Source organism: Peromyscus californicus, unplaced genomic scaffold (genome assembly GCF_007827085.1).
Source record: "Peromyscus californicus insignis strain IS unplaced genomic scaffold, ASM782708v3 Scaffold_14__1_contigs__length_90479793_seg_2, whole genome shotgun sequence".
Taxonomy (NCBI): Eukaryota; Metazoa; Chordata; class Mammalia; order Rodentia; family Cricetidae; genus Peromyscus; species Peromyscus californicus.
Window position 1 is genome coordinate 70,075,953 of NW_026294436.1, and position 27,251 is coordinate 70,103,203.

At 45.3% G+C, this 27,251-nt stretch overlaps 2 protein-coding genes across 3 annotated transcripts in view; one reads left to right on the forward strand and one right to left on the reverse strand.

Annotated features, from left to right (window-relative positions):
- The window catches only part of Iars2 (isoleucyl-tRNA synthetase 2, mitochondrial), a 40,660-nt gene extending 32,860 nt beyond the window's left edge, over window positions 1-7,800 (reverse strand). Inside the window, exons 1-4 of the mRNA XM_052737935.1 lie at window positions 7,432-7,800; window positions 6,279-6,401; window positions 2,095-2,254; window positions 366-514 (exon numbers count right to left, since the gene is read on the reverse strand). Of these exons, the coding sequence (XP_052593895.1) occupies window positions 366-514; window positions 2,095-2,254; window positions 6,279-6,401; window positions 7,432-7,698 (699 nt within the window). The 5' untranslated portion in view covers window positions 7,699-7,800. The remainder of the gene's footprint in view (window positions 1-365; window positions 515-2,094; window positions 2,255-6,278; window positions 6,402-7,431) is intronic.
- A 312-nt stretch (window positions 7,801-8,112) lies between these two features.
- The window catches only part of Bpnt1 (3'(2'), 5'-bisphosphate nucleotidase 1), a 28,958-nt gene continuing 9,819 nt past the window's right edge, over window positions 8,113-27,251 (forward strand). The window contains exons 1-6 of one of the 2 annotated variants that reach the window (XM_052737937.1): window positions 8,113-8,370; window positions 15,584-15,710; window positions 18,676-18,780; window positions 23,193-23,300; window positions 24,953-25,001; window positions 27,160-27,251. In XM_052737937.1, the coding sequence (XP_052593897.1) occupies window positions 15,591-15,710; window positions 18,676-18,780; window positions 23,193-23,300; window positions 24,953-25,001; window positions 27,160-27,251 (474 nt within the window). In that variant the 5' untranslated portion in view covers window positions 8,113-8,370; window positions 15,584-15,590. Of the gene's footprint in view, window positions 8,371-9,641; window positions 9,774-15,583; window positions 15,711-18,675; window positions 18,781-23,192; window positions 23,301-24,952; window positions 25,002-27,159 lie in introns of those variants that run through there. The other variant, XM_052737936.1, reaches the window with a different exon arrangement.

Below are 27,251 nucleotides of genomic sequence, written 5' to 3' on the forward strand. Positions count from 1 at the left end.
GTATTTTCTTGATTGATGTAGAAGGGCCCAGTTCACTGTGGGTGGCACCACTCAAGGGCAGGTAGTCCAGGGTGTGTAAGAAAAAAGCTGAGCAAGCCCCAGGGATCTAGCCAGTAAGCAGCACCCCTCCATGGCCTCCGCTTCAGTTCCTGCCACCAGGTTCCTGCCTTGCTTGAATCCCTGCCTTGGCTTCCCTCACTGGACTGTGATGGGGACACAGAAGACAATCAACCTTTTCCCCCCGAGCTGCCTCTGGTCACGGTGTTTCATCTCAGCAACAGAGAACTAACTAGGACAACATCGAGGCTGAACTTCTGTGACACCCACTTTCTGCACTGGGAGGAGGAAGAAGGTCGCTGCGTTACCTTCTCATACATTTGGTAAAACACTCTCAGCTGCCTGGCTTCATACTTCCCATCAAATGTGTAGTAGCAGTTATTCCAATCGGCCATCACTCCCCAACGAGCAAACGCCGATTTCTGCTTTTCAATGGCTGCTTTAGCAAATGATCGAGCTAGAAAAGACAAGGGAGGAAAAAGAAAGAGCCTTTGAGAAACCCAGCCTGCCCTAAACTCACTATATGGCCAAGAGTGACCTCAAACTCACAGCAGTCCTCCTGCCGCTGATTACCAAGTGATAGGATTCTAAGCCACTGGGCTGACTTTATATTCTTTTTTTCAGAGCTGAGGACCGAACCCAGGGCCTTGCGCTTGCTAGGCAAGCGCTCCACCACTGAGCTAAATCCCCAACCCTGACTTTATATTCTCAAACATGACTTGTTACATGCTTCTCTAAGTGAAGGTGCTATGCACTGTTAGACAGAAGAACTCTTGTTTACCCAGGCTGGCCTGACTCACTCTGTAGCTGTTTCTGATCCCCTAAAGCCAGGATCACAGGAATATACTGTCACTCCCAGTACCTGCAGTGCTGGGCACTGATCACAGGGCCTCATCATGCCAGGTAAGCCCTCTTCCGACTGAGCTATATGCCCAGTCGTATGAAAAGTTCTTGGCAGAGAGACTATTTGAAAGTATCCAAAATATAGAACATTTTTTTTTTTTTTTAACTAACTGGAATTTTGCTGAGTGGTGGTGGTGCACGCCTTTAATCCCAGCACTCTGGAGGCAGAGGCAGGTGGATCTCAGTGAGTTCGAGGCCAGCCTGGGCTACAGAGTGAGTTCCAGAACAGCCAGAGCTGTCACACAGAGAAACCTTATCTCAAAAAATAAATAAATAAATAAAACTGGAAAATATTCCACATTATTTCTTATAATACTAATAGAAGTATTATTGTACTCTGTGTGTGTGTGTGTGTGTGTGTGTGTGTGTGTGTGTGTGTGTGTGTGTGTGTCTGCATGTGTGCACACGCACTAATAGGTCAAAGAACAACTTTCTGGTTGGGTTCTTACAAAAGTCAATTTAAAAAAGAAAATCTGGGATCCATGGAGGCTCACGCCAACGATGCTGGGATTCGGAAGGCCAAGGCAGGAGGATGCAGTTAAGAACGTGAGGTCAGCCAGAGGTAAACGTGGAGGTCCTTGTCTCAAAAAGAAAAAAATCGGAATTGTCGCTGATGTGAAGTAGTAAATCTCCAATAGGTCTCACTGTAACCAAAACAAAGCAAAGTCCCTTTGGCAGATGCTGTGGGATAATCTTTTTGTACACTGTGAAGATGTGTCTTTGCCAAGGAGCCTTCTGATTGGTTAATAAAGAGCTGAATGGCCAATAGCTAGGCAGGAAGAGAATAGGTGGGACTTCCGGGGAGAGAGAGGTACTCAGGGTTAGAATCTAGGTGCAGAGGAGATGCCAGCGAGACACAGAGGAAGTTGGACATACAGAATGGAGGAGAGGTAAAGAGTCATGTGGAAGAACGTAGATTAATAGAAACAGGTTAATTTAAGCTGTAAGAGCTAGTTGGGAAAAAGCCTAAGCTAAACGCCAAGCTTTCATAATTAATAAGAAGTCTCCCTGTCATTATTTGGGGACCGACAGTCCAAAGAAAGTCCGACAAGAAAGACCTCCTACAGGCAGAGCCCTGGTTTTAGAAGGAGGTCGAGCAGTCACAGATTCACTTTAAATGAAAATGGAGCTCACCTTTCTCTCTGATCTCCATGGCTGAAAGAGTCTGAGCATTTACACCAAGCTCTGATAACACTTTTGTCTCAATGGGCAACCCATGACAATCCCAGCCAGGCACGAAATGCACTTTGGAGCCTCTCATCATATGGTATCGATTGGCAATGTCCTTCAAAATCTGCAGGGATGAAAGCACAATCACCACCCAGAAAACACACAGCTCATAATCTGACTCTTTTTAAAGCATCAAGTCTAATTTTATAGTATTTCTATAAAATAACCAATTAAATCTACTAATTAATGTGCTATATTTACACAGAAATAACAAATATTTGAATTTCACAATATAAATGTTATCAAGGGGGAAAAAAATCAAACAAGAAACATGAAAACCATTATGCCCAAATTTCACCATTTGTCAATTGGGGGAAGAGTGTCAGCCCATTGCACCTTTTAAAGAAATTCTTTTGACCTTCCAAACCCCAGAATGTAAATAAGTCGGTTAGAAACTTTGATTATACTTATGGAAACATTAACATAGACAACACAGTACATGATGCTCACACTTGCTGAGAAGCACAGGCTCCTGCAGAACTGACGCTGCACCCAGGAGATGGAATCTCACGCTGCTCAACTGTTTGGTACTAACAGGGCCCTCCTTCAACAGCAGGCCTCATCAGCAGGCGCGTCAGCAGCTGAGTTCCCCTTCTCAGATCAGGCCAGGGGCACAGGTCTGTAATCACAGCTTCTATGGAGGCCACCGGCTAAGGTAGGAGGATCCCAAGTTCAAGGCCTGTCTGAGCTACAGTGACAGCAAGGCTAGCCTACACAACTGCGTGAAACCTTGTTTCAAAATCGAAAAATAAAGAGGACTCGGCAAGTAGCTCAGCAGTAGAGCACTTCTCCAGCATGCACACAGCCCCAGGGTTCAATCCCAGTATGGGTGAGAATATATATATATATTCTGTATGTGTGTGTGTGTGTGTGTGTGTATGCATATTACCTACACTCCCCATGACTCATGGTCATGGACTCACTCTCTGAAACTGTAAGCCTCAAATGAACTCTTTCTTTTATAATTGCTTTGGTCATGGTGTTGTGTCACAGCAACAGAAAAGAAACTGAGACAGCGTCTTTCATTTTCCTATTTCAGTATTCTTACTCTGAGCCAAAAAGTGTTCCAGGTCCCGAGGAGACAGCAGTAAACAGGAAAACGAGCCTCGTTTTCCAGTGGAAACTAAATTATAATATTATGTACACTCTCTAGGATGCAAAAAGCATGTTAAAGGGCTAGAAAATAATTTTGGGGGCTGAGGTGGTATGACTTTAGAGGGAAGTCAGGAAACCTGGTTGAGATTTCACAATGGACAATGTGAGTCATTTTTGTCACCTGGGAAATGCTCACCAGGCAGGAGAAAGGAGGCAAGACCACACTGGCTGAGGAGGAACAAGACCAAATCCCCACTGACTCCCAGGCCTTTGACAGGGTTCCAGGCAGGCATGGAGGGGGTAGTTTTCCATTTTTAGAATCAGTCCTGTACTCCTGATCCACATGGCACTGACTCCTGTCTTTCTAGCTCCATGGTGGGAGGGGAGAACTAAGTCCCTCAAGCTGTTTGATCTCTGACTTCCACGTACACACTGTGGTACGGGTGCCCTCCCTCCCATATGCAAATAAGTCAATGTATTTTTTTTTTTTTTTTTTTTTTTTGGTTTTTTTTTCGAGACAGGGTTTCTCTGTGTAGCTTTGCGCCTTTTCCTGGAACTCACTTGGTAGCCCAGGCTGGCCTCGAACTCACAGAGATCCGCCTGGCTCTGCCTCCCGAGTGCTGGGATTAAAGGCGTGCGCCACCACCGCCCGGCAAGTCAATGTATTTTAAAATGCAGGGAGGTATAATTTTAAATACAATGAGCGTATCAAATCTGTGGACATCCTGGGTATAGTGGTGCACGTGTATAATGGCAGTATTCTGAGGCGAAGGGTCATGAGTCTGAAGCCAGATCAAGCTACTCAAGAGAGTCTGTCTCAAAAAAAGGTGGAACGTAGTTAAAACAGTGCCATGTGGAAAAAATACAGCATTAATATAGTACATCTGTCAGAAAGGAGAATCTGATCAATAATAGAAAATCTTTGGAGTGTAGCTTAGAGATCTAATGCTTCATAGAAGCAGCACCCAGCCTGACCTCCAGTACCAAAAACAAACATTAAATAAAGTAATATGGAACTCTCTTTGGTTTTTAATCGTATGTTAGAAATTAAGGCACACACATACAAATAAACGTAATTTTCTAAAAACTAAAGGAAGATGAATTGATTATCAGGCTGCAGCAAGTCAGTTTTCCCTGGGAAGCAGTCACATCATGTACTCACGGTGACAGCTGCAGTTCCTCCCTCACAGTGGGAAGCACAGGTGGCCAGATGAGCTCTCTCAGAGCCTACTCAACAGCCATCCACCTGCCTCAGAAACAGACCAGACACCAGCTCCAGACCCTGCGCTGGTGGCTTTGCTTCTGACTACTCGGCATCTTCCTCCCCTGCCCAAGTCTGAACTCCTCCCCTCCAAACACCCACCCTCCCACCATCTTCCCCACCAAGTTAGAGAAACACTGGCCTACGTGCTCCAGGTCAAAGCTCTCTGAAGCGGCCTTGAGTCTTAACACAGGATGTTCTGTTCATCAGCTCCACATCAGACTGCACTCCAAAGCTGGACTCTTTTTGCTTTTGTGGCTTCAGCTGTCAAGGACACTGTCGCTGTCCTCTGACTCCTGAATGGTCTCTCTGCTTGCAGATGCCTTAACCTCAACACTCTATCACCAACAAAACAGCCTAAAATGATCCTATTAGTCAGACCACATAAATGTTTGAAACCATAGTAAATTATCTAATAAATCAGATCTTGAGTGCATCTACTCAACCACCTGACCCTGAAGGCCAAAGGCTCGCTAATATTCACAGAATGAAGCCCAAAGTCCTTTAAACGGACTGTTCAATCTGCACTCTGCCACATCTGTAGCCATACCTAACACTCTCCCCTCATGTACTGCCTATGTTGCCTTCCTTACTATTCCTCAGAGGAGCCAAAACCCCCCATCTCAAGTCTTGCACTGGCTAGTCTTACCTACTTGGGGGTTTTTGTTTTGTTTTGTTTGTCTGTTTTTGAGACAGGTTTTAACTCTAGTCCATACTGTTCAAACCCACTAGGGGACCTAGATGGGCCTCAAACACTCAATGATTCTACTACCTCAACTACTAAATGTAGGAATGCAGGAGAACATCAGCACACTGGGCTTTCACTTGCTCTCTTAAGTATTTCCCTTAAGTAATTTCACCTTTCCTGTTGAAGAGCCATTCCAAATCCGTTTATTAAAATTACAGCTCCAGGGCTGGAGAGATGGCTCAGCAGTTACGAGCACTGGCTGCTCTTCCAGAGAAGCCAGGCACCCACATGGTAGCTCACAACCATCTTTAACTCCAGTCCAGGGCATCTGCGAGCTTTCTTCTGTCCTCTGAAGGCATTAGGCGTGCAAGCGGTGCACAGACAGACATACAGATGGGCAAAGCACCCATACACATAAAATAAAGTAGAATTAAAAAGAATTAGCGTCAGCAATGACTCTATTATCTCTCCTTTCCACTTCTGTTTCCTCCACAGCTATTATAACAGTCCAGCATGTTACATATCTTAATAATTTATCTTCCCAAATAGAGTATAAAGAATGGATATGACTTTATTTTTTTCACTGTCTGGAGTACAGAATAATGCCCAACACATAAACAAGAAGTAATGAATGAGGTGGAATTTAAGTGTAAAGTAACAAAAAGCTGAAAGGAAACACCTGCAATGTTAATGTTCACGTAGTATTAAAACTGTGTATTGCTACTAATGTATCCAGTGTGGGCTGCAGATGTAGAGATGAGAAGCAGTAACAGGAGCATGTCTCCCATGTGTTACATCCTTGGTTCCATCCACAGACCCCCACAACATACACAAAATACATTGGGATGCAGCTCCCTGGTAGACTACTTACCTAGCATGAACAAGGCCCTGAGTTTTATGTCCAGCACCACAATAAATAAATAAACTTATTCACAATTCATTGATTTGCATATGCCAATGTAACTTTACAGAATTATCACAGCGTAGAATATGCTCTTTTGCAGAGTATTTACTTCCAAGTTTTATAACCTAAACTATAAGTACCTTGTTTAAGGCATGCCCAACATGAGGGTCACCATTTGCATAAGGAGGTCCATCATGAAGACAAAATTCCGTCTTTACTTTTCTTTCTCTTTGCCAGGAATAAAGCTCTGTAAACCCACATTTCTGTTAAAAAAAAAAAAAAAGCCAATGTTTACATATCACATAAATACATGCTGTGGAATCTTATTAATCCTCAGTTATTACTTATCCCATTCCAACTCTTTCAACTCAGAAATATAACTGGAAACATTCCTGAAAGGAACCAGTATTAAACAGTCAGCAGTCTTCCCTGCCCTCAACAATACTTCAGATTAAAATCTAAACTTTTACGTGGCAGAAGGGCTAAATTCTTGGCAAGCCTATCAATATCCACTGCCTCAATCCTGCCCTGCTGAAAGACCTGTCCATCCCCAGTCCTCTCTACCACCCAAAACACACTGGTAATTTATTCTTGTTATTCTTTGGCCTCAATACTTCCCTAAATCCAAAGAATATCCAAGCTAACTTTATTCACTTAAGCAGTATTCCTAGTGACCAGGAATATTTTAAAGACTCTAATGTTATACTAACTAACACGTGAGTCTCGGCCAAACTGAGTATGCTATAGAAGACAAATACACAGTCTACAAGGGAACTCAAGGACTGCTACTTTGTCCTGCAAAGGAGTCATAATTCCAGCGAAAGGCCTAGACATGTAACTAAGGTGGGCTTCAACTTCCGTTCTTTGCGAAAACTTGAATTATTTTTTAAAGACTTAGTTTTTATTTTTAATTATTTGTGAGCGGTGCATCTGAGCAGGTGCCGGCGGAGGTCAGAGGCATTGGCTCTCCTGGAGCTGGAGTTACAGGTGGTGTGAACCTGCCACACTAGTGTGCGTGGAAACGAACTCAGATCCTCAGCAAGAGCAGCAAGCGCCGCCATCTATCCAGCCCACACTTGAACTTTTATTTACATGCTGGTTACTTTCTGACAACTAAGACAGGAAGAGTGTGCAAAGCCGACTCGCTTGGTGCTGAAATTGGAAGGTGCACTGCTTGGCATTGGGCTTCGCTTTGGAACCCGCCCCCCTAGGGCCCGTCTGGGAACCCCAGCGGCCCGGAGCGTTCCGCAGAGCTGGCCCACCCCACCCTGCCCGGGTGGCCGCGCCCGGTACCTGCTGGATCTCCAGCTCCATGTCGGGCTGCTGGCGGCCCAGCAGCTTCATCGGGAAGCTGGTCTGCGGCAGCAGCACCGTGTCCCGGTATCTGCCGCTGTTCGGGCTGCTCTGGGGGCTATCCGCCCCTGCCACTGACCGCACCACCAGCCTCCTCGGCATTCCCAGACACCCGAGGCGGCCGGGAAAGCGGGCTGGCCTCCATAAGCTCCCGGCAGCGGCCAGCGCCGCCGCCCCAGGCCTGTGAGGGCGCAGCCCCCAACGCATGGTGGGCGCCACAAGCGGCCGCCTCCGCACGCAGCCCGCGGCAGCGGCCCGGGACCTAAACGCCGGGACCCTCGAAGAACCCAGTTGCGTGGAAGTGCGCACGCGCTCGGGAGCGGAAGGGGCGGGGCACAGGCAAAAGGAGGCGGGGTTAGGGCGGGGCTTCCGGGTTGGAGGTCTGCGCCACACCGGGTCTTCCCCGAGGTCACGCAAGGGTAGAGAGACGGGGGACCGAGATTGTTTGGTTCTCCCTAATCAAACACTTTAGTTAAGCAACTTGTCCAGGGTCGTAAACATACGAAGCAGCGGGACTAACGCCGTGCGGTGGTGGCGCAGGCATTTAATCCCAGCATTTGGGAAGCAGAGGTCGGCAGATTTACGAGTTCCAGGACAGCATGATCTAGAGCGTGAGTTCCAGGACAGCCAGGGCTACACATGTTCACAGCTGTTATTTTGCCATTCCTGTTCTACACTTTAAAAAAAAAATGTATAAAAAGTTGCTGCAAATCAAGATAAAGTAGAAAAAAGGTAAACAAGCAAACAGCCAATGACTATAAAAAGATGCTCAAGTTGGGAGCCAGGAGGACAGACAGTCATCTCAAAGTACAAACATGAAGAAGTTTGGTAACAAGAATTGGGAGAATTTGAAAGTAGACTGCTGGATGTACTGTTCCGGTGTGTAATGCCTTTTCTTCTATTTCCATGTGTATGTGTGGTATGCACGTGTGCATGTGTGCATGTGGAGGTCCTAGACTGATGTTGGGACTCATCTTCCATAGTTCTTGCACCTTATTCATGGAATCGGGGTCTTTCAATCAAACCCAGAGCTCACTCACCCATGTGGTGTCTCACTAACCAGCCGGCTCTAGGGATGCAAGGCTTCTCCAGCTGGAATTACACCAGCATTTAAGTGTTTTGAGAGTCCTCGTGTTTGCACCGCCATCAAATGAATACACGTCATCTCTGAAGTGCATTTTCCCATCCGGGAGCCTGACAGCCGCGCGAAGATTCATACACTCGGCCCCCACCCCGCCACACACACACACACACACACACACACACACACACACCCTCTACAGAACAACTTGCCGCAAGGCAGAGCGCCTGTGGACTCTGCATTCCACTATATGCATGATAGGTTTTATTTGTGCTTATTTATGGCAGTTGTTATAAAATTACCATGTATTTACAAAAGCCAATACGTGAGTTTGTATTTTTTCTAGATTTATTTATTTTATGTGTATGACACTTTGCATGTATTTATGTGCACCGTGTGTGCCTGGTGCTCACAGTGTGGGGTACCCTGGAACTAGAGTTTTAGATGGTTGTGAGCCTCTCTGTGGGTGCTAGGAACCAAACCTGAGTCCTCAGGGAGACCAAGTGCTCTTAACTGCCAAATATATGAAAACTTGAGGTAGGAGGATTGCCATAAGTTGGAGGCCAGCCTAAGTGAGACCTTGATCACACACACACACACACACACACACACACACACACACACACACACACACACACACGGTTTACTTCTTATAAGTGAAGTTTGAGAGTTGCAGAAAACACGTAGAAACAAAATGTGTTCGTTCTATCCTCACAAAATAACGACATGAGATTTTTAAGTGGGGGGGGGGGGGAGTGCTGCTCTTATGAAAACAATCCCATAAAGGCAACTCATCAAAAAGTCAAGCCGGGCATAGTGGCACCTGCGCAGTCGCAGCTAAGTTAGGAAGATGTGTGGCTCTAGGCTAGCCTGGGCTACCTAAACCCTGCGTCAAGAAACAAAACGAGTAAAAACTGTTGTTGAGGTGAGGCCAAGACGCCAGGAACCAGCACTCGGGAACGTCCCGGGGACTCGGACTTTGACAACAGGTGGCGTGAACCTGCGCCAAAAGCGCAGAACAGGCTTTTCCCCAACCGCCCCGAGCCCACGGGAGGCTGTTGTGCGCCTGCGCCGAGTTCCCGCAAGCGCAGCTGCGGAAGCCGCCTCTCTGCATGTTGGACTCTTGCACTTGCAGGAAGTGGGGACCCGGGCGGAGAGCGACCCGGCAGGACAGCAGTTTGGGGACGCGGGGCGGCTGAGTGTAAGTGTCTCCCGCGGTGGGGCAGGGCCTCCGGGAGGCCCTAGTTTCTTGGTCCGGTAACTACCCACCCCTAGCACCGAGTGGAGGAGAGCCAGGGGTTGTGATGCCCAGCGCCCTGGGGGTACACTGCCTATAGTTCAGCCGCATCTAGAAGCTCCAGTGGTTACATGGGGTTGTTTATCTGGGCCTGGCTTTCTGGAGGACACTGGTTAATAATGAGGAAACATCAAGGTTAAATTTGACTTTCGCTTCTTATTGCATCCAAATTTGCAAACTTCATAATAGCCAACATTCTTTCGGTTGTCGTTTCTGCACGCTGGTAGGCCGTTATGATTTGTTTGCCCAGGAATATAATAGCTGCATCGAACAACGTACACATTTTGTTTTAAAGGGCTCCAGCAGGAACATGTTCTCTCAGTCCTTGAAGACGGGGCAGACGCTCACATGTGTGAATCTTAATCACTTCTCATTCTCTAACTTTGCATTTCTTTTATATTCGGTAGTATTACATTTGTGCATTTGGTGGCCAGCGCTTTTCTTTTTCTGGGAACTTTTTGCCAACTGTTCTTGCCTCGTTTTTCACTGGAGTATTGCCTTTTACATACTGAGGCATAAGAGCCCCAAATGAAACTTCAGTTATTACTATATGGTACAGGACTTAACCTCTCCTTTTATCAGTTATGACTTTGGTTTGCTTATGGCATTTTGGCCATGTAGAAGTTTTAATTTCTGTGTAAATTTGCTAATACTCTGTTTATGAATTCTTAATTTTATGTTTCAAAGGCCTTTACAAGTTACAAGTTTTTATGGTTTCACTCTTTTAATTAAAACTTACCAGAGAAACAGACTGAGAAAGACCGAACTTATGCTGGCTTCAAACCCAAGGTTCTCTTACCTCAGCCTCCTGAGTTTTGGGATTATAGGAGTATGTTTCCTGGAACCTTTAAAAAAAAAATGCAGAGTGTGTGTGTGTGTGTGTGTGTAATATATGCACTTATATGTATGTATGTGTGTATGTATGTATATATACATATACTTTCTCCAAATATTCATTTTGTTTTGTTTAGAGTTTGTATGTGCATGCATGGATGTTTGGAGAAAGTACTCCACTAGGTAGCCAGGGCTAGCCTGGAACCTACTATGTAACTAATGATGGTGGTGGTGTTCCCAGTCCTCCTGACTCAGCTTCCTAAGTGCAAAGACCTGGAGCAGGGTCACCACACCCGGCTGATTATTATATTTTGATGACTGGTAACAAGGGGATCTCTATTAATTGTTCAGAATTTGCTCCATCGTGCTCATTTTTATCTTTCCAGATGCCTTGAACTTCAGCACTGTTTAACCAGGTTCCAAAGATAAATGATTTTAATGCTTTTATTGGGAACATATCAGACATTTTAAAATCCTAATCTGCATGTTCACCATCCTTGAAGGATTAAAGATAAAGGACAAAAAGGACACAGGTGTTTGTTGTTGTTGCTTCGCCCTTAACCCTTACGGCTGTGAGAAGGAACTGGTCTTGCTGTTTTTCTTTCTGTTGCTGTTTTTTGTTTTCCTTTGCTTTGTTTTTGAGATGGTCTTACTGTGTAGACCTGGCTGGTCTGGCACTTGGTCTCTGGTCCAGGCTGTCCCGAACTTTGAGCAGTTCTCTTAGTGACAGGAACCCCAGCCTTCTGAGTGGTGAGATTACAGCACCCACCATTGCCTGGCTGGTGCGTTCCATCCGTCTAGAGTAGCTGGCAGGCGTTGTAAAGATTTCTTACGTGCGTGGGAATTAGATTGGTTGCCTTTTGACTCACTGTTTTTCATATTTACTCTAAGGCCCAAGCCTAAAGCATGGTGCAGACGAACCTCTGTCCCATCAGGTACCACGCTGCTCCCTACGCCAGAATATCACTTGTCATAGTTGTTTTCCTCACCAGTGAGTCAGAAGCAGCTAAGGGAGAAGCCGTTTATTCTGCCTGATGGTTTCAGGGGCACACAGTTCGTCACGGTGGGAAAGACATGTGGCTGGCCCCCATTCTCGGCGGTGGAAGTTTGCATGTGGCTTCTTACATGTTGGTGGATCTGGGAGCAGAGAGCCTGACCAGAGAGCAGACAAGTGGAGCAGGTGTCAGTACCCGCCCACCTTGCAGGGAGCCACTTCCTCTCACTAGGCCCAGCCTCCTAAAAGTTCTCCCTACAGTGTCTGAAAACAGCACCAGCACTTGGTGAGAAAGTATCCATTCGCAGGTGTGAGCCCATGGAGATGTTTCGATTTTACTTTAGATTATACGTTTGTGCCTGTGTGTCCTAATGTGGGTATGTACTCATGAGTGCAGGGGCCCGTGGAGGCCAGCAGAGGAGTGTCTGTAAGCTGCTCCACCTGGGTTCTGGGGTCTGACCTCTGGTGTGCCCTTGACCGTTAGCCATCTCTCCAGCCCCTCACCTTTTGTTTTTAGCACTCCCTGTATCCCTGTTGTAGCCAGAACAAAGGAAATGACATAAACGTCTCTAGCCAGTGTTGTTTGGTGTTTGTCTGTACGCTCGGTGCCTTCCGATATAATAATAATAATAATAATAATAATAATAATAATAATAATAATAATAATAATAATATAATAATAATAATCACAGCAACCCTCTACTAATCGGTGCGGTTTTCCCATTTAGAAGTTAAGGATGGAGAGTCAGGTGGCTTTCCGGAAGCTAACATACCCAGGATGTGGACACAGGCAGCTGACTCCAAAGTCTGTGTCGTTAGCCATCACGCTGTTTTTTTAGCTAAGCCTTTGAAAGGTCACGTTCCCAGAAGAAGTGCTCAGGGAAGACTCAGAGAAAGGTGGACGAGTTTTCTGAGCTGCTATAAGGAAGTTAACTTATGGTTAGCCTTAGCCGCCTTCTTCAGTCACCTGTCACTTCAAAAGGTACTTCCCACTGGGTTGCTGGGGGAGACGTGAGAAGGCTAGTAAAGATCTCCTGTACACATTGTGTGTTTTGATAATTTTTTTCTTTTTCTTTATACCAAGAATCAAAACTATATATTTCTTTAAAAACTATGGTGAGAAAAGTATTAGGGCCTGGAGGGGTAGTCATATTGCTATTCTTATGTCTTACAAACTGATGCTCTCTTCAAATTGTGGTTCATAAACATAGGGTGCATTTATTGAGTAAGGTAGCGAGCAGGCAGCCGGGAAAATTTCCGTTGGAAGAGGAAAAGTCTGCGTATATGTGGCGAGCTTGAGAGGACGTGGATTAGTCGTGCCCGAAGCCCAACGAGGCTCAAATGATTACAGAACTAGATTAAGCGTAAATGATATCTAGGAAAAGTTCCAGTGAGAGAAAAGTACTTCCCTGTCGCCACTCCCACAAGTTAAACTCTCATCAGCATTTAGGCATGTGGCAGGGGAGCTCAGTGAGAAAGAACTTGCCTGGTGAGGCCTCAGATGTGATTTCCCAGCACCTCTTCCCCAGAAAAGGTGCTGGGTAAGGTTAGTAACCTGGATCTACCCTTCCAGTTCAAAGTACATTGTATAGATGGCTGTTCAGTGAAATGTTTCCCTAAACTGTTGCTTCTGGGTTTTATTTGTGGTGTTCCTGAATTGGTAATGATCGTAATTTACTTTATTCCACCTACAAAACCTAGTATGTCAAGAAATCAACATAGCTTGATTACAATATAAGATATATCACATGGATAGCCATTTCTTTTTCCATTTTATTTTCATTTTAACTCTGGACAGCTATTGGCCACAAAAATAGTTTTCAGTGCTGCACATCAGTTTCAATTACATCTTTTCTCTCCCCACCCTCTTTTTTTTCATTTTTCGAGACAGGGTTTCTGTGTGTAGCCTTGGCTGCTCTGGAACTCACTCTGTAGACCAGGTTGGCCTCAAACTTTTAGAGATCCACCTGCCTCTTCCTCCTGAGTGCTGGGATTAAAAGCGTGCACTACAACCATCTGGCATCTCCCTCTTTTCTTTTTAAGATTTGTTTTATTATCTTATGAGTGTTTTCCCTGCATGTAAGCCTGTGAATCACATGCATGCCTGGTGCCTTCAGATGCCAAAAGAGGAACTGGCCTGGAACTGGAGTTACAGATACTTGTGAACAGCCTTGTGGGAGCTGGGAGCTGAACCCAGGTCCTCTGCTAGAGCAACCAGTGCTCGTATTCACTTAGCCATCTCTCCAGCCCCTCAACTGCATCTTTTAAAAGCTTTCCCATATTCGTTTATTGTCCATTTATGTTCTTAACTCTTGTGATTAGATCAGAGGCAACAGAAAAGGATGCAGGTGGATTTAAAGGTATGTGGAGTCAGCTATTCCATCGGAAATTGGCAATGGAAATGGGTTTGCCCCTGTGGATAAGGAATAATCATGCACTGCTTGACCTAAGTAAAGGCATGTCAACCTGATTTGATTTTGAGTTGGAAAAGCTTTTGTTTAAGTTTTAAAGGTTTTTGCTGTTGTATTTGTTGTTGTTGAAATAATGTATCTTTATTTAGCCAGGTTGACCTAGAACTTACTATATAGCCTATGCTGGTCTGCATCTGAGGATCCTCCTGCCTCAGCTTTCTGAGTGCTAGGATTTCATACTGGTCCAGGCCACCAACTCTGCCTTGTTTTTGTGTTTTGCTGTAGTGATAATTGAACCCAAGGCTTTGCATTTTGTATGTGTTCGAACACTGGGTAGCCTGAGAGTTTTTTGGAGACAGAAATATAGTACAGCAGGCTTTCTAGGGAGTGTTGTTGAAATCACTTGTAGAAGGAAAGGGAAAGAAATGGGAGGGAAGATACCAGGCTGGAATATAGTATAACTAACACCTCAGTTGGCCCCACAAGGATGGCCCTTCAGAGTGTCCTTTTTACATCTTTCTGTTGAAGCGAGGCATGATGGCATATACTTGTCATCCCAGTGCTCAGAAGGCTGAGGCAGGAGGATTAGTACTTTGCAGCCAGCCTGGGCCATATAGTGAGACTGTCAGATAAACAGAATGAGTAGGGAGGCCCAGCACTCAGGAGACAGAGGCAGGTGGCTCTCCTGTGAGTTTAAAGCCACCTGGTCTCCACAGGGAGTTCTAGACCTGTCGGGGCTATGCAGTTGCAATTGCTTGCAGTTTTTGTTTGTTTGTTTTTAAACAGTGCTAGAGTTTGTATGCAGGGCCCTGGTAGGCTGAACTGAACTCCAAAGCAAGTGTTCTACCACTGAGCCACAGCCCAGGTCCTTTTTTTGCAGTTTGCCCTATGTGGACACCCAAGCCCCTTACACTGCTCAACCCTCTCTTGCACTTATCAATCAGCTCTAGTGTTCAAAATATCAGCTGATTAAGGGCAGATGTTACATAATATATTTTTAGCTCCTAAGACTTCTACTTTGCACGTTACACACCTTATACTCAAAATTTTTCACCTGCTGAGTTCGTTTCTCCAGGCTTTGAAATGCTTTGTTTGCTAAGAGAGAGTGTTACAGGGTGTATTGAAAGCGTTAACACCAAAGCTGTGTCTCTTCCAAGTCTCTTTTAGTGTATATTTATTAAAGAACCTATGTAGTAGCAGGGCAGTGGTGGTGTATGCCTTTAATCCCAGTACCTGGGAGGCAGAGGCAGGCAGATCTCTGAGTTTGAGGCCAGCCTGGCCTACCGAGTGAGTTCCAGGACAGCCAGGGCTACACAGAGAAACACTTTAAAAAAAAAAAAAAAAAAAAAAAAAGAGCCTATGTAGTTAAATGAAGCAGCCCCAGACATTCAGTAAATATGTATTGTCTTGAATTCAATTAATTGAAACTAGTAGCTGGTCTCTAGTAACAAAACATTTTTCTCCTTTCTATCAAGGCTCATCATGGCTTCCAGCCACACTGTGTTGATGCGACTGGTGGCCTCAGCGTATTCTATCGCTCAGAAGGCAGGAACCATAGTCAGATGTGTCATTGCTGAAGGAGACCTGGGCATCGTGCAGAAGGTACGCCATCTTGTCTGTTTCTAAACTCAGTGTCTGTTCTTCACAGTAGTAAAGAATGTCATAGTCTAGACCAAGTAACGGTAAAATGATGGACTCCACCAGAGCCTTCCTTTCAACATCTGCTTTGAAAAGAACTCCAAACCGTATGTGGTGGCGCACACCTTTAATCCCAGCACTTGACAGAGGATCTCTGTGAGTTTGAGGCCAGCCTGGTCTACAAAGCGAGTTCCAGGACAGCCAGGACTGTTCCACAGAGAAACCCTGTCTCAAAAAACCAAAAAAAAAAAAAAAAAAAAAAAAAAAGAAAAGAAAAAAAGAAAGTAACTCCATACTTCATTCAAGGTCTTTGTATATATGATGAAGTTCACCTCCAGAACAGATCCTAATCTATTCCCTACAAAGCCATGCAACCTTAGAACATACGACATGTTTGAGAAAATCTGATTTTTAAATAAGCATTTCTTATTCAAAGCTATAAAAGCCACATGTGGTGCTAGACAGCCATTGTCCCAGCACTTTGGAGATAAAGGCAAGAGGTTCAGAAGTTCAAGCCCAGCCTCAGCTATAGAGTGAGTTCAAGGCCAACCTGAGCTATATGAGACCCTGCCTCAACCCCATCTCCGTCTTCACCACCACCCCCCAAAAAAAACCCAGAAATTCTTTCTGATGCATTAATGAATCATCTTCAGGAACTCTTGCATTACAAGAATAAGTGGGGGAAGTTACAGAGGACACTCTTCATACACAGATGATAGAGTATTCAGCTTCACTTTGGAACAGTGTAAATTTATTTCTTTTGTTTGTTTGTTTGGTTTGGTTTTGAGATAATAAGGTCTTGTTGTGCTGTCCAGGCTGTCCTGGAACTCCCTGTACAGACTAGGCTTACATAGATCTTATGGTAGCTGGCTTGGAACTCACTGTGTAGACCAGGCTAGACTAGGACCTCTGGTGAACCTACTGCTTCTGCAAGTATGAGATTCTAAAAAGTATGTAGCACCACATGGTAGTTTCCTGCCTCTTAGCCTATGAAGAAGGTTAGTAACTAGAATCTTATAATAGAATTTCTCAATAGAGAAGAAAACATTCCAAATAATTTAATAGCACCTTTGCAAACTTGAACCCTTATGGAGCTGATAATGTAACTCAGTGGTAGAGTGCTTGCTCAGCGTGCACAAGGTGTGGGTTTGATCTCCATCAACACATATACGAACACCCTGTTGTTGCTAGAGTTTTCCTGCCTGGCCCACAGTCAGGACAAATCTCTCTCACCTGCCAGTCCCACAGCCACTCAGACCCGACCAAGTAAACACAGAGACTTATATTGGTTACAAACTGTATGGCCGTGGCAGGCTTCTTGCTAACTGTTCTTACAGCTTAAATTAATCCATTTCTATTAATCTATACCTTGCCACGTGACTCGTGGCTTACCGGCATCTTCACATGCTGTTTGTCATCGTGGCAGCTGGCAGTGTCTCTCTGACTCAGCCTTCCACTTCCCAGCTTTATTCTCCTCCTTGTCCCACCTACACTTCCTGCCTAGCCAATGGCCAATCAGTGTTTTATTTATTGACTAATCAGCAACACATTTGCCATACAGAACATCCCACAGCACTTCCCCCTTTTTTTTTCCAAAAGGAAGGTTTTAACCTTAACAAAGTAAAATTACATATAATTTGGGAATTTGGGCGTAGCTTCTCTTACTACTTCCTGCTGGAGGGGGGCGCTGTATCTTATGGGGAAACAAAGAAAATTTTAGGATTATGGAATAGTCTATGAGGCTGTATTGTCTGAGCCAGATGCCTTCAAACCATCCTGGATGTTGGATCATCTGGGCCATGGTGTCATTAGAGACCTTTCAGGGGGTCTTGGCTGGTCAAACCTGATGTATCTTAATCTTGAACAAATCCATAGCCTTTGGCTTTCTGTGGGAACAAAAGAGACTCTTTTCCAAAGCACCATATCCTTATATCCAAATTTTGAAGTCAAGGTATCTTTAAAATATACATTTTGGCATAACTCAACAGCTTTTACAATCAAATGTTTTTCTGCAGTTAAAAATCCCGAAGACAACACAATGCAGATTCTCTGTGTAATATCCATTTTTACGTGGCTTATTTTTTATATTAACTTTACTGTCTCTTTAAAGACTTTATTTTTTAAAACTATGTATTTGTTTCTATAACTCTATATATCATCTTTCAAGCCTATGTATCTTTTACACACATTGTAAACTATTACATCTGAATCTGTCTTATTGTGAATCTATTGCCTTAAACTGCAGCAGCTGTGGCTGCTGGCTCCACCCACCTCAGCTTCCCAACGTGGTGGTGTTACCTTTTCCACCAGCTCTGAGAGCTATCGTGGGTCTATGCTTTTAACCAAGCAGCGTGTAGTCCAGAAACCTCTTTTTTTGTTTTGTACTAGCAAAGGCTAAATCCACCACACAGCTTAATGTGCCACTTGTAGAGGCCTCATTCCTGCCAAACTGCAGGTCGAGCACGCACACCAGAAACCCACAAGTAGCTCAAATTGGCAGCTGCCGCTCATTTGAGAGAGACAATTAGGAAGCTGTTTTTAGCTCCATTTAGAATCTTTTTTCTCAGTTTTTAGGTGGAAACTCTTGCCACCACGTTGGACGCCACCCTGTGTTTCTAAATTACGTTTATTTATCGATATATTTGTAACGCAAGTTGATCTCAAAATCTTGGCAATCCTCCTGCCTCAGCCTTCCAAGTGCTGAGATTACAGTCATGCAATACCACCTAGCTTCACTTCCCATTCTTAACTGCTGTTAATTCTCTGAGAAGCAGCAGGGCATATGACTAGTTGATTCATTTGGGGCTAAGCTCTGTGAATCTGAAATCTGAAAATGTAGTGTAAATTATGTGGGCACTGTGCACTTGGGAGTGGGAAGACCATTTATCCCTGATGGTATTTCTGTTGAGATTTGCATTCTTTGTTACAGACCTCAGCCACAGACCTGCAGACCAAAGCAGACCGCTTGGTACAGATGAGCATATGCTCTTCCCTGGCACGGAAGTTCCCTAGGCTGACAATTATAGGGGAGGAGGTAAGAGTCACCATAGCACATCGATTCATAACCGGCGTGCCGTTGAATCACATGGCATGGTTACAGTCTTAGTATCGGAGCTAGTGTTCGAACACAGAAGTGATCATTTTCCTTAGAGGAAGTAATCTGACTTTATATTTCAGTCCACTTCTAGGCTAAGTCTCTGCTCTTAGTGATGGGAGACACGGTCGCCATTGTAGTGACTGTGCAGCGTTAGAACCGTAAGTTAGGCTCGTGGTAGAACACTGCCTGCTGGAAGTGAGGCTCTGAGGTGAGAGGACCTCTCAGGAATAAGACCGTGGGGCTCACACGTGTGAGGCCCTGGGTTTGAGCCCCAGCATCAAAAGTTAAATTTTAAGAGTTGGCAAAGTTCTGAAACTTTGAGATAGAATGGGTTTTGTTTTTGTTGGTTTACTGGTCTTTCACTTCAGAAGTCAGACTTGCATACTTAAAACTGAGAGAACAGAATATGTTTTGTTTTTGTTTTTTATTAAGTTCTTTGACAAGTTAGTACATGTATATAATACGTTCTGGTTACTCCCCACACTGGAATTCCCCTCCCCCGCCCCTTCCAGCCCCCTCACTCCCAACTTGTCCCTTTCCCAATTCATGGCGTTGGTTTGGTTCGGTCTCCCATTTAGTTTAACCAGCGCCGTCTGTGTGACTGTTTAATTGGGACCGTCCATTGGAGCCTGGTCATGAGTGGTCCACCACAGAAGGCAGTGCCTTCCCCTTCCCCCGACTCTGTCTGTAGGACGTAGTTCAGCTGTGAAGGAGCGGCCCGCATCCCTCTTCCGTCTGCTCAGCTGTTGATGGGCCTGTCCGTTCTCACGGCCAGTGCAGTCATCTGTAGTTGTTGAGAGTTTCAGGGTGGCGCGCGCTGGCTGTGTATTACCCCAGTGATGGCGTTCTGCAGCCCTCTTCCATATTTCCGACCCTCACAGTCTTTCTGCCCTGTCTTCTGTGAAGCTTCGTGAACCTCGGGGGAAGGTATGAATGTCTTTCTTAGAGCTGAGCAGTCAGCTGTCACTTAGTCTTATTATGCAGCCATATATCTCGCCCTTCATCAGTGTTCACTAGAAAGAGGAGCTTCTGATTAAGGCTAAGAATGAGAATTAGCTATGGGAATGAGCATGCATGTTTATAAGGTGGTTTGACACTGTGAATTTAGTAAAGCCGTAGAGTTTAATTCCCCAACAGGGCTTATGACCTCCTTTTTTATACATTGAGTGGGTTTCCAGACACTAAGTAGGTTTAGAGGACTAAGCGTGGACTCCCCCGAGTGGAGCAGACCTCAGATTCAGTCAAGGGCAGGAGTTACCTCCCGTAGCAGTCATGCCACTGTTACACAAGTAGGCACAGCTTGCCTGACAGGTTAGCACTGTCGTTTGTAGTTCCCAGCTGGGGAATCTTTTCTTCCCCACCAGCTCCTAGCACCTTCTAGCACTATGAAAGCTGGTCCGTAGGGAAACGTTTCCAGAGCATTTCTAGCTTGATTTCTCTGTACCATGCAACCAAAGTGTGTGGTGTCCTCAGCAGGAAGGTCTTGTCATCTGACTCTAGTGGACAGCCAAGACAAATGACAAGTGCCTGTATTGTTTTAGGGGCCACCAGGACCTCCCTGACCAACTTACAAGGAGTTACCCCACCATAGCACTGGTGTTTTTCATAAACTATAGTTTCACGGGGGAGCAGTTCCTAGCCAGGTCGTCCACCTCCCTTCCAACTTTAAAAAATGCATCCTAGCCGTTGTGAATAGAGCAGCAGTAAACAGACGAGTCAGTTCTCAGTAGTGGGATGTCCAGCCTTTGGGCACGTCCTAGATGGAATAGCTGGGTCGTATGGTAGGTCTAGTCCTAGATTTTTGAGGAGTCTCCACACTGATTTCCCTACTGGCTGCACTAGGTTACACTCCCAGCAACAGTGCATAATCGCCTCTCTCTCCTACACTAGGTTACACACCCACCAACAGTGCATAATTGCCTCTCTCCTGCACTAGGTTACACTCCCACCAACAGTGAAGAAGTGCCTCTCTCTCCTGCACTAGGTTACACACCCACCAACAGTGAAGAAGTGCCTCTCTCTCCTGCACTAGGTTACACACCCACCAACAGTGAAGAAGTGCCTCTCTCTCCACATCCTCACCAGCATCTGTTGTCTTTTAATTTCTCGATGATAGCCCTTCTGCCTGGGACGAGATGGAATCTCAAAGTAGCTCTAATTTGTAGTTCTTTTTATGCTGTGGTTTGAACACTTTTAAAAATGTTTATTATTCATTTGTAATACTTTTGAGAATTCTCTGTTCAGTTCTACAGCCCATTTTTGTTGTTGTTTGTTTGTTTGTTGACACAGGGTTTCTCTGTGTAGCCCTGGCTGTCCTGGACTCGCTCTGTAGACAAGGCTAGCCTCGAATTCAGAGATCTACCTGTCTTTGCTTCTGAGTGCTGAGATTAAAGGCATGCACCACCACTGCCCAGCTGGCATGCAGAATTTTTTTTAAAAGTGTTTTTGTTTGTCTGGGGTATGTGTGTGTGTGCACACACATGCACATATGTGTCTTGCTTGCCTGGATGTTGCTACTCCACATGTGAGCCTTTTACCTGTGGAGGCCAGGAGAAGGCATCAGATCCCCTGGAACTGGAATTATAGATGGTTGTGAGCTGCCACGTAGGTGCTGGAGATCAAGCCTGGATCCTCTGGAAGAGCAGATAGCCAGCTCTCCAGCCCCCGGAGTTGATTTTTGTTCAAGGCAGGAGGGAAGGGTCAAGTTTCATTCTTCTATGTGTAGACATCCAGTTTTCTCAGCACAACTTTTCAAAGATGCACTTCTTCCCATGTGTGTTTTTAGTGTCTCTATCAAAAATAAGGTGGCTGTGATTGTATCAGGTTATTCTGGGGTTTCTGTTCCATTCCACTGATCTACACGTCTGTTTCTGTGCCAGTACCATGCCCTTTTTGTTACCGTGGTTCTATGGTATCATTTGAGGTCAGGTATGGTGATGCCTCTGGCACTGTACTTTTGTTCTGGATTGCTTTGGCTCTCTGGGTTCCTTTGTGTTTCCATTTGAGTTTTAAGGTTTTGTTTTTCTATTTCTGTGAAGAAAACCATGGTGATTTTGATTGCAATTGCATTGAATATTGAATATTGAATATTGCTTTTGCTAGGATGATCATTTTTACATCATTAATTCTACCAATCTATGAACATGAGAGGCCTTTCATCTGCCAATCTCTGCCTTGATTTCTTTCTTCAGAGATTTAGTCTTTTGAGAAGAATCTCACTATGTAACCTTGGTTGGCCAGGAACTCAATATGTAGACCTTGAACTCATAGAGGTCCACCTTCTTCTATCTCCCGGGTGCTGGAGTGACAGGCTTATTCCAACCAGGCCTGGAATTTTCTTTGGTTTTAAAGTTTTCATGGTAGAGTTCCTTTACCTCCTTCCTCAGGTTTCCTCTGGGGTATTTTGCTTATTTATCAAGACTCCTATGACTGGGATTGTTTCCCTGATTTCTACCTTTGTTTATTTGCTATTGGTATAAAAAAGCACGTTGTTTGTATCCTGCCAGTTTGTAGAAAGCGTTGGTCGATTCTAGTTTTCTGGTTGTTAGGGGCTGCATGTAAAGCATCATATTCTCTGCAAACAAGAAGCGCCGACTTCTCACTTCCTGGTTGTTCCTCTCTTGTTCTTGTCCTGTTGCTCTGAGACTCAAACACCATATTGACGACCCTGCCTTGTTTCTAATTTTAGTGTTGGCGTTTGTTTGACAGGGTCTCTTATGGAGCCCAGGCTGGCCTTGAGTTCTTCCTGCTTTGGCCAGTCGAGTGCCGGGGTTACAGGTGTACCAGGCTCCATAAGGAGATTTTGTTGTTCTTTTTCGTCCTCACTCACATTGCCCCTTTTGGGGTGCTCGGGTTTATACCCAGTCTCGTGCATGCTGGGCAACTGATGAACCACTGAGCTGTATCCCAAGTCCTAGGGTGACTAGACACCCAGGTTCATAACCCACTACCTTAGTATCCCAGCATTCCCAAAGAAATTGGGAAACACATGTGTAAAGGAAAATGGATTTATTCATGAGAAAAAAAGGGTTTGGGGTTCCTTCTAGACGTTCCTGAATCATGGTTTAAATGAGGCTAGGATGCAGCTGTGAGGTTAAGTCATCAGAACTGTGAGACTTTCTGTGGGAGAGGCCCCTTCTTGGTGCCCACATTTCAAGCTCAGGGTAGAAGCTTCCGGGGAAATCCCAGTTCTCACTCGTCTCCTCAGCTCCTGCTAGTGTCACACTAGGTTTGCCGTGAACATCTGGGCATAAGGGGGAACAGCAGTGGCTAGGACCCAGCTGCTGCATTTGTGTCGGGGATGCGATGCATTGTGGGAACAAACCGCTGTGTCATCCCGTCTGCTGCAGGACCTGCCTCCCGGGGAAGTGGATCAAGAGCTGATTGAAGACGGGCAGTGGGAGGAAATCCTGAAGCAGCCGTGCCCATCGCAGTACAGCGCTATTAAGGAGGAAGACGTAAGGCCATCTTTTTGGGTTTTTTTTTTTTTTTTTGGTTTTTTGGGGTTTTTTAATTTATTTTTATTATTTTAATTATGTGTATGTGTTGGGGGGTATGTGCACATGACACATGAGTGCAAATACCCACAGATGTCTGAGGTGTCAGATACCCTGGAGCCAGGGTTACAGGCAGCTGTGAGCCACCTGATGTGGGTGCTGGGAATCGAACTCAGAGCCCCAGGAAAAGCAGTACATGCTCTTAACCACTGAGCCATCTCTCCAGCCCCCATAAGGCCTGTCTTTATGGCTGGTACTCCCTGTTAGTCTGGTCTGCGGCCATTGTGAAGGAAATGCAGTTTGTCTGTAAGAGGGAAAATGTGTGGTTTCGAAGGTGGCAGTCAGGCACGGAGTCCTTCAGAGCCAGCAGAAAGAGCAGGACCAAGGGACACGTGGCGGACCCAGCTCCCCGTCCTCTCCTGTACGTCTCCTCTGCTCTCTGAAACCATTATTAAAAGCATTTTTAGTAAGAAAGTCTCCTTTGCTGGTCCGTGGATTTGGTAACAAAGCATTGTGTGGGCAGTGGGGCTGGTCATTCTAGAAAACCATAAAAGTCTTCGCACTTGGGCTGGAGAGAGGAGTTGGCAGTTAAGAGCCCTGGCTGCTCTTGGTGAGGAGCCAGGTTCAGTTCCCAGCAACCACGTTGTAACTCCAGCTCCAGGGGATCCTAGTTTTGAATTATTTAACATTGTACTTACAGAATAATTACTATGAGGAAGAAATTCTATTCTGTGAGAAAAAGGATAAAAAATAATGAGACATGATATCAGGAGTTCTCAGAAATTCATACCCAGTTTACTGGGTATGGGAGGATATTCTCAATTATGTTGAAAGTCCTAAGCAAGAGAGATTTCTTTTTTGTCTAGTGCCCATTATATGAGCCATTCCATTCTCTTAGGTTATTGTGACATGTCCTTAAGATAACCAAACCTTTCTCTCTCTCTCTCTCTCTCTCTCTCTTTTTTTTTTTTTTTTTTTTTTTTTTTTTTTTTTTTTTTTTTTTTGGTTTTTTTGAGACAGGGTTATTATGTTTTAAATGAGCATGTACAGGCCTGGCATAGTGACACATGCCTTGAATTCCAGCATTTGAGAGGCAAAGGCCAGGTGGATTTGTGAGTTTGAGGCCATCCTGGTCTACATAATGAATTCCAGGATAGCTTAAGCTACATGGAGAGACCCTGTCTCAAAACACTAAAAGAAAAAAAGTCTGCACACACACATAAAATGAGTAACACACTTAGATTGCGCAAAGTATTCTCAGCGCTTTGTGGCAGTTTTTTCCCTGTAGCGCCATCTAGAGCTGTGTGAGTCGGTGACATTGCGCTTAGTGTTCAAGTGCCAGCCAGCATTTATCAGCTGTGCTGTAAAACATGTGAAACCAGCCTTTTGTTTGCTTTAAATGTGTGTGCTTACTCCATGATTATGCAACTTTGGGTGTTTTGTTTTGTTTTGTTTTGTTTTGTTTTTGCTGATCACAAAGCTGAGGATGTTGACTTGAGTCATCCATAATAATGTGTTCAAACATATTAAAAGGGGGTGTTTAATCTATTCATTCTCTGAATTTTACATACTTGATATGGATATGTCCTCTCTTTTCCATTTTTATTTGGCAGCTTGTGGTTTGGGTTGACCCCTTAGATGGCACCAAGGAATATACTGAAGGTCAGTATCTCTCCGCCACTTGTACAGCACTGAGGCCAGGCAGTGACACATGAATGTGTCAGATGAAGAGCTGCTGTGTTCTGTCTGCTGTCATACCTGAGTGTTATCCGGAAGAGTTCATCTTCAGAGACCACCCTACACACTCTACCAGTTCCAGTTCTGGGGTCCCCACGTGGGAGACTCCATCATTGTAAACCTTCTTACCCCAGGGACTGTGCTGAAACCATGTTTTCTTGGGCTAGAAAAATGCTGAGCACAGCTGTGCTGCCCCAGCTCCACCACACCTGGTCCCACAGCATCCCCCTCCCTCTCCCTCATCTCCTTCCCACAGCATCCCCCTCAGTCTCCCTCATCTCCTTCCCACAGCATCCCCCTCACCTTCATCTCAGTCCCACAGCATCCCCCTCACCTTCATCTCAGTCCCACAGCATCCCCCTCCCTCTCCCCCATCTCAGTCCCACAGCATCCCCCTCCCTCTCCCCCATCTCAGTCCCACAGCATCCCCCTCCCTCTCCCCCATCTCAGTCCCACAGCATCCCCCTCACTCTCCCCCATCTCAGTCCCACAGCATCCCCCTCCCTCTCCCCCATCTCAGTCCCACAGCATCCCCCTCCCTCTCCCTCATCTGAGGTTACCAGAGGTGAGAAAAACCAGAAAGCATTGAATTTAAACCAGAGGCATAAAAGTCAGGAGGAGCTGTGTGATAGCTCACGCCTGTAATCTCAGCACACTGAGGCGGGAGGACTGCTTTGCGTCTGAGGCCAGCTCGAGTGAGGTACACAGTGAGTTCTGGGTCAGGCTGAGCAGTGTGAGACTGTCAACATCAGTAACTCCCCAGAGAGATCGCCATATATAGGTTTTCTTCTGTTGCTTCCCAGCTTCCTGGAGATTTCTTATAACTGCCGGATAAAATGTTCTTGGCCCTTGGATGAGATAGAATGGTAGTGACTGAATGTATTCAGTGTGTCAGTGTGCATGTGTGGAGTGTGCATGTGTGGAATGTGCATATGTACCGTATGAGGGTGTGTGTGTGTGTGTCAGTGTGTGTGACATGCATATATATACTGTGTTAGTGTGTGTAGAACACACATATGTACTGTGTGAGGGTGTGTGAGACTATATGTGACTGCTACGTGAGTGTGTGTAGCATGCATATATACTATGTGAGTGTGTGTGTAGAACACGCATTTGTACTGTGTGAGAGTATGTGTGTGTCAGGGTGTGAGTGTGTGGGTAGCATGCATAGGTACTGTGTGAGGGTGTGTGTGACTGTGTGTCAGTATGTGAATGTGTGTGTGATACATATGTGCTGTGATTATGTCTGTGAGTGTGTGTGAGAGCGTGTGCATGTGTGTGCACATGAATGTGTATATGGCACATATGTATTTTGTGTGTGAATGTGTCTGTGAGTATGGTGCATGCATATGTATTCTAGGGAGGGTGCGTGTGTGTGTGTGTGTGTGTGTGTGTGTGTGTGTGTGTGTGTGTGCACTGAAAACCTCTGAAGCCCATTGAGAAACAGGGAAGTCATCCTGGAGCGTTGATTAACCACTGGCTCAGGGAAGGGGAGTCCTGCAAGTTATAATCCACTAGGTGATCCAGTGCCATGTGATATTCCTGGACTTCGATGCCTGCCAGAGGCTTGAAAGTGAGTCTGGGCGGGGATTCAGGAACAGCAGTCGGATCCAGCAGGCTGAGGAGAGCACAGTGGATGGGGCTCCTTGGAGTGAGGAATCTGTAAACAGCTTTGCCACCGTGGCATTAACAGGTTTACAGACTGCACTAAGGAGAGTGTGGTCATGGCTGTCCATCCAGTTTAGCAGCTGTAATTCCCATTTCTGTCTCTGTCCAGCTCTTAGAGCTTTGCATTTGCCTCAAGTAGGGTTGTCCGTGGGAGAATCATTGCAGATCCCCTACCTTTACTGCAAAAATAACTAGCAGTCAGGGGTAGTGGCGCACGCCTTTGATCCTAACACTCAGGAGGCAGGAGTTCGAGGCCAGCCTGGTCTAGAGAATGAGTTCCAGGATAGCCAGGGCTACACAGAGAAACCCTGTCTGGAGAAAACAAAAAATAAAATAATAATAATAATGAGACTAGCAGCTGCTTGTTGGATTTACTGGTGGTAAACCATAACGTGCTTAATTCCTTCCTTCATAGGTCTTCTTGACAACGTAACGGTTCTTATTGGGATTGCTTATGAAGGAAAGGCCATCGCAGGCATCATCAACCAGCCATATTACAACTACCAG